Raw genomic sequence first — 14,308 nt, 5'->3', positions numbered from 1 at the left:
GTGCAAATGAGTGCCCTCCAACCCTCCCAAATCCTGTGTAGCTGAAGGGTATTTCTGTTAACCAGGAGCATGCTTAACTGCTGAGGCATAAATTAAACCATTTATTGGAATGATTTTAATTCTTCTCTCCCCCCACCCACTCTTACTACTCTCCTTCCACCCTCACTAGCAGCAGAATTTACAGTATTAATTTACATGGAGATAGGACTGCTGAAGAGTTTTCAGAAATTACCCTCTTTCAAAGAAGGAAAAAAAAAAAACAAGAGCTAGAGAAAAACTTTCAGTAAGACAGGAGCAATGCAAATCTTCCAAAGGGTGGGCTGAGCTATTAGAAATTCTAGAAGTTCAGTACCATGGCAGTACAGTAGAAATGCTTTTATAGAAATGCTAATAAACTCTAATGAAATTAAATTGTTTTATGTCCTCATACTCTAAACTTGGAGAAGACGGAGAAGCTGAAGCTGGATGTCATCAACTGTATTCTCTGTTGTAATTCTCATACTGTACAGATATCAGAAGTTCTCTTTAGAGAAAAAAAAATAAAACAACAAAAGTTTCTTGGTTGCAGGAAACATCTTAAATTCTTGAGTTTGACTTAAAAAATAGGAGCCATTTTTGATGCCTTAGAAAAATAGATGCCTTTACAAAATACTCAGAGTCAAAATGTAGGGAATTTTCCCTGTGATGTAAGATGTGCAAGATTTATAGACAATATAAATGATTTCTGAACACATAATCATATCAGTAATTCAGTGCAGCATGGTAATGCAAGTGTAACTTCAAGATTGACTCTTGGGGTTATTATTCATTTATTTATTTATTTTTCCATAAGAACATACAGACATTTTCTAGCAAATCCTAGAATCCCGGAATACTGAAACGGTAGAAGTTTGATTGTCCTAACATCAATTAACCATACCATGCCTCCATTACCCTAAACAGGGTCATGTCTCCCCAATGTCTAATAATTACATTGTAAAAAGTCCCCTGTTTGCCTGAATATATTCCCTGTGACAGGGAATATCCAATACCTTTGGATAATCACAGCTGTGCTATAGTTAATTATTATGTAACAAATAAGATGATCATGGTGCTTGCTGATGTCACCTTTGCACCTAATACCAAACTCCACGTAAATGTAACACACCAAACACGTACACACACAGCACTTTCTCCCCAAATAATGCCATTGGAGAATACCCCTGAATATACAGGCATGGTGTGAATCGGAGAAATTCCCTTGGAGTAAATCTTTAGCAGCTTTAAAATATTTTAGGTAGATACCTGGAATGCACACTCAAGTATTTTCAAATGCACACCACCAACAGCTAATCAATCTATTCCTGTCCAAGCAAACAAAGAATGCCAATGAAAATATTTGCTTTTCTTCTCCTTGTTGACTTTCCCTAGGTAAAACAAGGACACAAAAAGCAGTAAAAGGAAACCTCATTGTCTTGGCTGTGTAGTTGCTTGTTCCTCCCTTCTCCTGCCCCTCAGTAAAAGACTGCACACACTCAAGGCTGTGGTGCATGCTCCTGAGGCTGCAGGTGTAGTCACTGCATTACCATACAGAGAAGCAAGAGGGTCCTGCTCCTTAACATGGATCTGCAAGCACACACGTCAAAGCAGAGGCTTCCTGCCACTCCGATAGCAGCCAGAGATTAACAAGTGCACAGAACTATTTGGCAAAAAAAGTTCACTCCTGTATTTTCTTTCGGCAAGAATGAGCACAGCTGTACTATCAGAGCCAGTGGCAGCCCACGGTTACCCCTCCGTTCCCTGCAGTGAGGAGCTGCAGCCTCCATTACGTCTGTACCTTCCAGCCATTGGCAGGGTCTCAGCATTGCCCTAAGGCTTTAATTAACCCCGATCAGAGATAAACAGGGCCTTCTGGTTGTGAAAAAGAGAAGAGAACAGACAGTACCTCCAGCTCAGCAGAGAACTAAATAAACCACAAACTCTTTTTACCTTCCTCCATTTGCTCCTCTCCGTAAGCGTGTCAGGAAGGGACCCCACGAGAACACGAGAAGATGCATGATGCACACGCTCCAGAGTATGCTCGACTCTTCCAATTTTGTTTCTAGGGAGGACAGCGTGGCCCACTATTTCAGGATCATTTCTTATCAGGCACGTTTTCAGTGTTTAGTACCACTGGAAAGCAAGCTGGAGCTTTTAAGCATCGGCAATTAATGGCACTTAGACTTGCTCCAAGCCAAATAAAACATGACAACGCACACCCACATGCCCTGGATCAAATATTTTTCTTTAGAAAAAGTCTAAAAAAGCATTTTCAAAGTCATTTTTTGACAGATTTCCATACTTGAACATAAAACCACAGCACAACCTTCCACAGAGCCACTGTGGTGTGCATGTGGTACAGGCCCCCCTCAGACAGCCTCTGGTCTGGTTTCTTTTGTACCCATCAATTTCTGGTTTCACCGAGGTTTTGTTCTGTAAGGAAAATCATGGAACACTGTTTAGGAGGCATCCTTACTAACCCATCACCAGCAGCAGCAGCAGCAACTCCTTTATTTCAAGTCACAGAAACAAGTGAAAGGCTGGCGAGCACCCCGAGTCACTAAAGGAGTTCAGCTCAGCACTGATCAGCTTACAAAGACTACCCCGACAACTGGTTGTCCAATGCAGTCTCTAACAAGTGCAAAAAAATAATAATTTGATTCCACAACTACTTTTTGCAGCCTGTCAGAGCACTGACATTTACAGCCTGCTCTAAATAACCAAACAAAAGTGCTTCTGCTACAAATGAAGGCAATTCCTTCTCCACTGGCGTAGAGAACAACAGACAACGTGTTGCCTTTGCAATATATATGTTTTCATACTGGGTAACTTCTAGCAAATCTCCTTTCAATCTTTCCTAACTAAAACCAATTTCCTCAAACTTCTACAAACTTCCTACTCTCATCATTTACTTCTGCAAAGCTCCCCACTCTTCAATTTACTCATAAATGCTCTGCAAACTGACACATTCAGAACTGTGCACAGAACTACAGCTAAGAAAGGAACAAGCAGTTCCTATATTTCACCTGCAAAAGTTTTATTAACACACTTCACAACAATATTTATTTTTTCTTTTTCCTAAGCAGAGTCGCATCAAGCCCCGCTTCCTAACACCATACAGGCTGTGTGCACGAAAAGGCACTGCCACAAAAGTTATCCAACAGGCAGATTTCAGTCAAATTTCAAATAATTACTTTCTTACAGCCATTATGTTCTTAGAAATTCATGTAAATAGCCATGTAAATAGAGGTCAAAATATAAGAACTGCATCCATCCCATGCTCCTTTAAGTTATTAGGAAATCCACTTGAACTACCATTCACAAATCATTTTGTTTGTCTTCCATATGCCAGGCAGAAATTGTGTTAGTGACAGGGACAAAATAATTTATCTTGCTGCCATCTGCGCTGAGTGGGCGACAAAACCTACAAGAAAGGGTAGGATGGACAGACCAGGGTAACAGCTATGTCAGCTAACCAACCACAGATGTAGATAACATCGCCTTTGTTTCTATCAGCCCACGGTACATGCATACGTACCATGGTTCCTGATATTTTTTGACAGCATGGCAGCCATGTCGAGCTTTCCACGTGTTGTTTCAGACTTCCTCTCTCCCAAATTCAATAGTTGGTCTGTATTTCCTCTTGTTGATAAGTTCTTCAAGATACTACAGTAATTTTAAATTCTGTTTCTGCTGTCCATTTGAACACAGTGAGCTTGTATGTGGACAAAAATATGGTATTTCAGACAAACTCAGATGCTTACATCAACTACAAGTAGTTGTGCTAAACAGTTCCTCATCTTCTGTGATCCAAAGTGAAGCCATTAAACATTGATAACACTTAGAACACCATCCAAGCAGCGCTGAATCTTCTACACTAATTAGGTTCTTTGTGGAAATATTCCCTCTCATTCCCACAGACTCACACCATTTTGTGGTAAAACTGTTTGTGCTTGTAAGGCTGCTGTTTACTTTTCTCTTCCTTTTTTGTTATAAGACCCAGAAGCAAGCAAACTGGAAGTTGTTTTTAAGCCACGGAAGAAACTTCATTATTAGCAAAAGCATCCCAGGAGAAGAAGAATCAAATAATATATACCCAGGCAGAGCACAAAAATAAACAGAAAACACAGAATACATTTAGGTTTATCCCTCCTCTTCATTTAGGCGCTCGTTTCACGAGAGAGCCAAGTTGCTTTTGCCAGTAAGGCAGTCCCATAGTTAGCAGTAAGAAAAGCTTATCACTCTACTGATCCACTGAATCTTTCAGAAGTGCCCAAACCACTACAAGCCATGTTGCGTTCAACACTTGGGTGCTTTCCTTGCTTTTCACTTTCCGCCATTAAGACAAGTATATCCACTCGTTCGGTTAGCATAAGGATTCTCTTTGAGTTCATTCAGATTTTTTTCTGCTCTTTACATGTCGACTTTCTTTAAAGCACGCAGCCACGAATTACTTCTCCTCTCCAGGGATCACCTCCTCCCACAGGGCTAGCAATGGAGGGAAGAGAGGCATTTTTGGGGGGACCAGTGTCATGCACACACAGTTCAGTACAAGCAGGAGACTTGTCTAATCGCTCTAGAAGACTACAGTGACGTGTGCTTGTCCCCAAACCCTCAGTATTTTATCAGTCAGGTTTGTCATCCCACAAAGAGAAGGGAACAGAAGCGCAGAGGCACAGATGCACGCCGAACAGCCTCTCATCCTCCCGTCCGCTTTCTCCACTCTCCCGTGCAGGCTGTCAGTAGGAGGCAGCATCGACTCTGACAGCGGCAGCTCGGCACCGCAAAGTAGTTGGGAGCTCGCTTCATTCTTCTGTCATTATATAAGCAAGATGACACTGTTCTCTAATCCAGCCAAAGCTGATAAGTACCATCAACCTGTCACTTCCTACATTTCAAATTCTAACGTTGCAGCATCAAAGAGTTTTTACATTTCGATTTCTTTTGCTGGCAGCGGTCGGTAGCCTCTCATTCTCCCACGGTGTTCTAATGCAGCATTTGCACACCGGGGTTACTCCCAGCCTGAATAGCAGGTCATCCCCTACTCACTGAGCTCATCTGCGGCCCATGTGCTAGGCAATTTAGATCCAATCAGCCCTTATTTAGCTCAAGAGTAATGAGCAGCATAGTGACACAGACTTAAGCCTGACCCTCAGGACACTGCTCATCAAGCAGTAAAACTGTGACAAAATCATTCATCTTCCACCCGCTGGCAAGAAATAATACTCGCACTCACTGTATTACTTTTTCAAGATATAGAAAAAAAAAAGTCCTGAATTTTCATGATGTGAGACATTAATTTGCAGAAAGCTGAATTCCCTTAAACCCCCCTGTTGCTATGAGCTCACCAGGGGGAAATAGGCCTTAGGAGACTGAAATGGAATAAAGAAAATTGCTTCAGCTTTCTTTTCATTTTAAATAAGCCTTAAATCTGACAAGAGATATCCTAAAGAGAGAAGATATATATATCTTGTAAGGTAACGAAGAAACAATCAAAATTAAGAGATAAGAAGGCTACTTGTGTATAATGGTTTTATTGGTGAAAGTATTTCTTTGTCTAACATCCACAACAAAAAATACTCCGTATGAAGAGCCATTCTTACACCTTGTGCAAAGAATAATAGAAGGAAAACACAGGGAAAACTGTTTTGGGGGAAAACTGCTTCAAAAGCGAGACACTTCCATCAGAAAACAAATCTGCACGTGATGTCCTTCAGGGAGGAAATATTTCTCTAAACAACTGCAGGGTCCCAACTGGCAGGTTCTTGGTACACCTGGCTATGCTTTTACTCTTTATTTTGCGGATTTACTCCTTCACAACAGTAAGCCTTGTACTGCTGTCAGGTAGGCCACATAAAACCCACGTGAATTAATTTTTGATAGATAAAATGGATACAATGAACGAAAGACAGAAGCATTTCAATCTGCAGCACAGGGGACAGAGCTGCGTATCTTCGCAATTAATGTCAGCACTACACTTGAGTTGCTTTGGCTTTGTACCTGTAACGATATCGGCATCAACAATCACAAGATTTCCTGACTGCTTTTGTTATTCTGGTTCGTTCTTAAAGTGATTCTGAGGCAGATGTTTTATTACATCCTAAACACCAATATGAAATTGATTTTAATCAATCAGCTCTCGTGTGACCTTCTAGTGATCCAAGGAAACTGACAGTGAGAAGTGGAAGTCAATATTCTTGCAAACCTGAACTGATGCGACGCATGCACAGAAACTTCCTGCAAGCAAAGGACGAGGTACAGGGTGCACTGCAGCTACACTCCCCATTTCGTTCCTTCGGATAGTAATGCTTTCAGAGCAGAGGACCTGCAGTCAAAACACTGCAGTTTCAGCTAGTCATACCTGAAGTTCAGTACACGAGGGAGAAAGGTACAAAACATTAACTTTTCACACAAAAAATCCTGAAAAAGCAACTCAAATCCTTAATAAAGTAGAATGAAGAGTAAAGATCAATGTCAATTTTCAGAGCCACACCTTAATGCAGTAACCGCAGCTAAGAACACATCCAGAATTCCCTCAGAAAACTCTAAGAGATTACTCGAAAGGATTTAGACACAGCAAACCTTTCGAAACAGTGCTGTATTCTAAAGCAGTGCTTGCTTCCTATACTCTGAAGTACAGAAAGGCTGAACGTTTTTACACTCATTCAAGCCTCAACTTTATTAGTACCACTACTGCACCTAAAAACAAACAACAAACCTTAAACTAATTTAGACCTTAGGTCAAATTAGTACAGCCAGCCATGCTTGCTCCCTAAATTTAAGATTTATATTACAAAGTCAGAAAGGACCATTTTCCATGTAGGTGAACAAAGGTCCTAGCAATATTTAATGACTTTCTAATGGTCATTCATTAAGCCTGGCAGATCTGTGAGCCAAACCAAGATCTCCTAACATTTCAGTGGTTTAGTCACAGGGCTACACCCCGCTTATTTGGACATCACAGAAAATATACGTGTGGGATGGAATGGGTAAGAGAAGGCTCATGCTCTTCCAAACTCCTCTGGATACAGTTTTCAGAAGTTCAACATCAGAAAAATACATTTTACAAAGACTAACACTAAACCCCCTGAGGGGGAAGAAAAGAAGGAAGAAGGGGGAAGGACCTTTCTATTCTCCTCATGAGCTTATCTGCTGATTTACACGGTAACAGAGAGCGGGGGAGAGGCTCCTGTTGGTCTCGGAAAGCTTCCCACAGGGTGTTTTGATGGCAAGTATAACGCAAAAAAAATTACAAATGACTACACATTTCCATAGCAAAGATATACTGGATAACCTATTCCTATCACGATTCCTCTCACAACCTTAAAGCTTTAACAGATAGAAACATCCAGTTCTGCTGTTATCCGTGGCCCCATTATTACTGTAACTTTTAATTAGAGACACGTTTACCTGAGTATTATTCATTTAGAGCTTATAAAATGTACCCACTGAAATTTTCAATAACTTTTCAAGTCCTTCAGCATTGTACACATGGGGCATAAATACAGTACACACGGGGCATAAATACCCACAAATTGTTTTCAAAATGAAATTACTGTTTATTATGTTATTAGGTTTGTAGTACTTTTCATTTCTCCTATGGGAATCAGTAGTAGTAAGTCTCCCTGAAACTAAGTAAAGATGCTTGGAGTACCAGCAGTGATTTTACACCTAGGCATGCACTTGCATTTTTATAATCCTGTACCTCAGTGCTAATGCACTACAAAAACCCAATGCCAGGATGATGATAATGAGAGAAAGCTCATGTCAGAGCTATACCTGATTACAATAAGAGACATTTTAACATGTTTCAAGCACTTCTTTTAAGAATAAGATATTGCAATGCTGGAACCTACTGTTTCCAGGCACTCAGCAAATTTCCCTGAGCCTGTGTCCATTCTTACAGCGAGTTCTCTCAAATCTATTAAATGTCTGTATTTTTATTAACTCAGGGTTTCTTTTTGTGTCATGAGGCACTCGGATGATGGGAAGTGCCAGAGATTTGGAACAAATGAAAGCACACACGGCCAAGCATCCTGCATTAACCTTTTGTTAAAGAAGAATAAAATCAGGATCCTAAAACATTGTTTAAAAACAGAAACAAAAAAATAAACGAAAAACTGACACCTGAGCTAGATGTTGAATGTTCCAAGTAAACATAGGAAGGAAGCACCTTGTACTTCATGGTTTTGGGGGTTCTTGATTGTTTATTGTTTATTTTACACACGCTTTTAAAAAGGAGACTGTATTAAAATACAATCTTACACTTCATACTGAATCTCACTCTGAAGATCAAATACATGGAAGTGCCAGCAAGTAGCATCTTGTTTCCAATTATCCACTCACCACAGATCAAAAAAGTAATAAAAATGAGTTTTCCTGACAAGTCAGTTATATTTAAATATATGGACACTGAAATAATCACAATGATAACCATTAATTTTTTAAAAAATAGCAAAACCATAGGTAAATGTAACAATCAAAAGCTACCAGTACTTTTCTAGAAGACAACAAAATACGAAAATACCTGGAAAGGGTTATTTTAAAACACAGTGGTATAAAAATGGTGCAGGTGGGGGTCTCTTTTCAGATGCCTTTTAAGAAAAAAAGAAAGGAAGAAAACAAGCCCTCTATCAAAACCATGTATGCCAAGTTTTAGCCCAGAGCAAGTTTTCACAGCTATGATACAAACCCTTGAAAATAAAGGTTTATAATGGAAATGCTGACAGACCCTTAACCATAGCAGCATGAATACCTATAATTAAAGCAGAGCTTTTGGCTACACCTCACTCTGCAAATGAAAGATTGCTATTTTTACAATACTCTCAAATAAAAGCAAGTGGGAAACCTGGAATATGATTCTAGCAACGCAATAAGATATGTTAAAGGGGACTGCTAAAACTATTTGACATTTTAAGCTTTAAACACTGAGGCATTTAGTTTAACGCACCTAAGTCAGTATTTTCATAATGCTCCTTAATCAGCAATAAAGAATGCTCCTGTGAGCCATCATCCGCGGTTAGCAGAAAATGGCACATGAAGTTGTTATTTCCTAACAGCCTAGAGGGAGCTGCTTCACTTTAATCAGTGATCTCACTTCCTTCCTACCTGTAAATTCTCTATTGTACAGTTATAAGACTATTAGCGTGCAACGTGCAGAAAAATCACATTTGTGAAAGGCCAACTACCTTGTATCTGCCTGAATTTTAAAAACAGGAGAGAAAATTGCATTGAGCCATTTCATCCTTTCCCACATTTCGAAACAGACCAGGTGTTATCAGTCTGGTTAAGCCAATAATACTTTCACCTTTGGTTGGCACAGTCATCCAAATTTTCTGAATGAAGAAAATATTATTAGCACTGTTTTACTCGTGTGTTGACAGAGGACTATTTCCAGCGAGTCTGTTAAAGTGCAAGAGAGAACCAGCAACACTTTACTGTTTCCCGTACCACCAAGATCAAAGTGTTTTATAAACCTTAGGGAAATTAAACTTTGTAATTGATGGGATAAAGAGGCAGATAACCAAACGTATAAATACAGAAGCTGAAATAAAGAACAGTTAAAAACAAGGCTCTAACAATACCTGACATGCCAACCACTATTTGAGCATGTTGGTAATTCTAATATTTAAGCAGACCTCCTTTTAATAAAAAAGGTATGAATACCGTACTGTATATTGCCCATGACATCCTGAGAAATCTATAATAGACTTCTGTGCCCTTCTGTCTATGTTACAAAAGGACTACATAACCCTCAAATTTTGGAAAGCTTCAGAATAATGTCAAGTTATGAAATAGGCAACTTTCACAAGTGTCCCTACTTCATCTTAAAAAGCAACATTACAAATACGGTGTATTAGCTAACGGAGAAAATGTCAAAGTATTTTTGAAGTCTCCAATTTATTCCAGTAAATACATTCAGTTGAACTGAAATAATAAATAATAAATCAGCTAAACTTAGTTTCATGCTTCATCTTTTTTCAAAAGACTGCCTGAAAAACAGTTGTCTTCGGATGTATAAGCTATTGACAGCTGCACTCAAACTACTAGACAGTAACAAAGAACCTATCTGAAGAGAGACCTTGCATATGGGCCTCGCTGTTCCTATTATGCACTCTTCCACAGCTCTTTCCACATATTTCAGTCTTGCACATTTGAAGTAATGGCAGATCAATAGCTGCCTCTTAACATAAATATAAAAAAAAGCAGTTTGGGCTTCAAACTGGAAGACTACCTCTAAAAGGCATCAGTAGACAAAAATATGCTTATTATTGAAGGGCACCGTAGATGCTGAAACCTGAACTAGTACATCAAAGCAAAACTGCTTCGAAGTGGTAAAATATGGTTTCCTTCTTTTCTAACAAACCTTAGACAAGTATTTAAGACTCCGTAACTGTTGTGTTTGATTGCAACCTTGCTGAAAGAAGAAAAAAAAGAATTAGAATGAAGTCTGAAAAACAGAAAATTCACTGGGGAAAGAAAAAAAACACCACAAATAAACATTACTTCAGTAATTTAGTACAGATAATAGTTTCGAAATTTCCTGTGCCAAAAAGAAATAATATCTGAAACAGTGGCAACTGAACGACTTTCTACAGTGTCACTAATTCATTACAAAATATCAAAGACAGCAAACCTGTGTTAACTGAAACAGTAAAGAAACATTTCTAAAATTCTAAATGCAGCAGGGCATTGGAAGATTTCAAAATTTAACATACCATTCACAATCCTCTAAAGCTATCTCTTTCCTTTTGCTCTATTTCAGTAAGAAATTAGTATGAACTACAGCTTAACCTGAACACAAAAAACATTCCAGTCTATATCCACAGTCTAACAAAATAACTTACCTAAGTCTGGCTAGAACAACCTGAAGAAAATTCAGGACCATACTCAGTTCAGCTCCTCGACAAGCAGGCAGCAGCATAGTAAAGCCATCATTTAGTAACTTTTCCTCAGAAAGGCTCAAGTAGCAGCTGGTCTCAAACACTTCTTGGACACCATCAATGTATGTTGAAAGTAGAGTCCAGAGATTTTGTTTCTGTGTGTAGTCATTTTTGGCTACCAAAAACTCCTTTGCTTTGTCACGGAAAGCATTTGAGAGTTTCTCCGCTAGGACACTAATGTCCATATTCTTCTCAACATATATCAAAAGGAAAGCAAAATGACCTCTCCAAATGAGAGCTCTCTGAGACATGGTGACAGAGGATGGGGTCAGGAAATCCAGAAGATCCAGCACTCTACTCACTATATCTTCTGTCTCTGCCACAATTGCTAGCATAAGGAAGAGGTTAAAAAAGTTCTGCAGCCCCACTTCTGTCAGCTCCTGCATTCTTTTCCGATGGAACTTGGAATAAATTCTACATTAAAAGAAAAAAAAAAATGAAAAAAAATACAACAAAAAACAACAAATCAAGAAAGAAAGTTTTGTAAAGCATTAAATTTTCTATCTACTTGATACACAAAAATTGCATTTTCCTGCTTTTAGTTTACAGGTACCCTGTAAATATCATCTTTTCCTTCCCCTCATCTTCTCTTTTAGCTAATGGAACACATTATTACAATTTCTGGTCTACAAATTAGAGTTTTCAACTCAGATACAGCCTAACCTTCCTTTCCTATCCAACCTCCAGTAGAAAGCTGAGCACAGTGTGATGAACAGACTCTCTATTTTGTCAGTGACACGTTTCCTCCATACCATGCCTTCACATCATACAAACTCAGCCCATGAGGGCTACTGGGATAGGAAGCAATTTAAGTGGTATCTCTCAGTATTAGTGAACAAATCCTGTAGCCCAGCTTCTTTCCTAGCAACTGTTATTTCCAGGTGGCACACAGAAAACAAAAGAAAAAAAAACAGGAGCCCTCCTTCCTTTAGATACCAATTTCTCTTCTTATGTTACACTACCAAAGTTTGCCTACTCAACTGTCACTGCAGTAAAACTAGAAGGAAGATTTTTAACGGAAAGCTCCCTTTCTCTGCAGTACTGCTCTTTATTGAAGGCCAATTGTATGAATTGAGGATTACAAGTCTGGGAGAAAACAGGGAAACTGGGAGAAAGCAAAGAAACAGGAAACAGGAGGCATTTGGGAGAGAAACCTCTACTGAGCAGAAAAATTTTAAGAAACATTAGGATGTATAGCTTATACAATAGTGTTAAGTCATATGCTGAGAAGCACTGCTACTTCGCAACTTTTAAAGTGCCTGGCAAAAAGCAGAAATCTTTTACGCAGTTATCTTTCATGCTCAGATCTAGACTTTTAAATAAAAGTCACCATTCTTATGAGAGAGGAATAAGATGAAAATGGGTAGCTTAACTTTCCTTCTGTGCAATTAAAAACCTGGGTATATGCTTCACCTTTAATTTAAAGTGAGTTCCACATACAGTAGTTAAACAACCATAAAGGCTGTTTTCCTATCCTGTCACCTGGAAAAATAGTTGGAAGTGGTGCTGAGGTTATCAAATCTAGCCACCAAAAATTACAGCAAATCCAATTAATGTTGTTTAGTAGTAAATTACTACTGACAGGCATTTACGTTCTTCATGCATCAATTAATGCTTGGTTAGCTGCTGAAAACAGAGTTCATCCCAAAATCATAGCTGTAGGCTGTTAAATTTTGCTACTTGTGTAATTAATTTATTCAAGTCAGAAGTGATGAATACTGGTTGAGCAGACTGACAAAGTGTGTGTTGTGTATTATTATTCCCCCTCTTAAATTAGACAAAGTAACAAGCTATAACAACACAAAAACTTAAGTATAATTTGTTTTCAGTGAAAATGAAACAGACTAATTAAAATTACTAACCAAAGCAAGACACTGATTCTGCATATAACAATTTATTTGTTTCAATATGTAGTTGTAGCAATTTTAAAACCCAAACTTTACTGACTGTAACAACTCTTGAAGCTTACATAGCTAGTACACACATTTTCCCCTTCTGATAGCAAAGATAACCCTTCTTTTTTGGGAGAGACATACCACATAGCTCTATAAGGTCTGCATGCACATTTTATCCATTTTTTTATTTACATACTACCTTAATCTTAAAAATCAAAACCAGCCAAAAACTCCAAAACAAATCTAAGTCATTTATAACCACTGAAAGAAATCTTAAGTGTTAGCACCTTTAACAACCAGTACGATATCATTACCAAAAGTTTTGAGGACTCAGTAAGTACACGCAATGTCACAATTTTGATTAAAAAAACATAAATATGTATGCTGTTAAATATCATGACTTAGCACCTCTCTTAATTAGTATGTTTCAGAATTAAATGAAAAAGTAAAACCCTCACAAAAAAAATACTGTGAGAAATGTTGGCAACCGTATAAAGGAAAAAGGAAATATAAAGGGAACTGAAGGCATAGCAAGAGCCAGGCTGTATGTTCTTAGACAACACATGGCTTACATGCAGCTCAAAACAGAATTTCTGTGCTTTAATTACATTACCTTACTGGCAACAGGGTTGTACCACTGCGTAGGTTGCCAGTATACCATATTCCTGGCTGGTGGGACGAAACAAATCATCACAGGCTGCGGATGCCAAGATGACTCTTGGACCCAGCTATACACCTGTCACAGCCTTAGCTGGCAACAGAAACGAAACGGAACAACTGCCTTCTTCAGACCATGAACACCCCAGATCCTTCACCCCCTTTACTTTCTCACGAGCGCTGTACCCCACTTTGCTTTAGTGTGTGCCTCAAAGGGCCATGCAGTCAGACCGACTAGATCTCTTATAGCACGAGACAAGCCAAATTGCAGCCATACCGTCCTTTAATTTGTTTCCAAGGATGCACGCCACTGTTCTCTGCCTCTTCCTTCATCATCCGTGCCAAAATGCTGAGAAAAATGAGGTAACTGTTGCTGGACTCGTACAGGGTGGGGATCTGCTGTTCACAACAGCAACTTTTTACCAACTCAAGCATTGACAAAGAAGTTTTACTGATATTTGCCAGACCCTTCAGACCAAGCCACGGAACAGTAAAGCAACTGTTCTAAAAGAAAAAATAAAACACGGAAAGAAGATAAGTAGCAACGAATGTTAATATTCCAAGGACAGTAAGATACAATCCTTCACACAAACAAAAGGGCATGTTTGTACCACAACTCCAAAAATAAAGACACATCATAAATGTGCAAAGTGTTTTCAGAAGATCTTAAAATCAGTAGCCCTAATGAAGAAAAAAGATACATTCTAATTCATATAGCAAATTCAGGCATACTGTCATTGACTAGTCAATTTTACAGAAGTATAGCAATCATGTTTGGCTAAAGGGGAATCAGAA

General features: G+C 38.8%; 1 protein-coding gene across 1 annotated transcript in view; it reads right to left on the bottom strand.

Moving 5' to 3' along the window:
- MMS22L (MMS22 like, DNA repair protein) overlaps positions 1–14,308 on the bottom strand; it is a 97,824-nt gene that overhangs the window by 46,715 nt on the left and 36,801 nt on the right. The window contains exons 13-14 of the mRNA XM_080586468.1: positions 13,791–14,017; positions 10,866–11,375 (exon numbers count right to left, since the gene is read on the bottom strand). Coding sequence (XP_080442594.1) covers positions 10,866–11,375; positions 13,791–14,017 — 737 coding nt within the window. The remainder of the gene's footprint in view (positions 1–10,865; positions 11,376–13,790; positions 14,018–14,308) is intronic.

The sequence above is a fragment of the Anser brachyrhynchus genome (assembly GCF_964034855.1).
Source record: "Anser brachyrhynchus genome assembly, chromosome: 3".
NCBI lineage: Eukaryota > Metazoa > Chordata > Aves > Anseriformes > Anatidae > Anser > Anser brachyrhynchus.
This window is presented reverse-complemented; position numbering and strand designations above follow the sequence as displayed.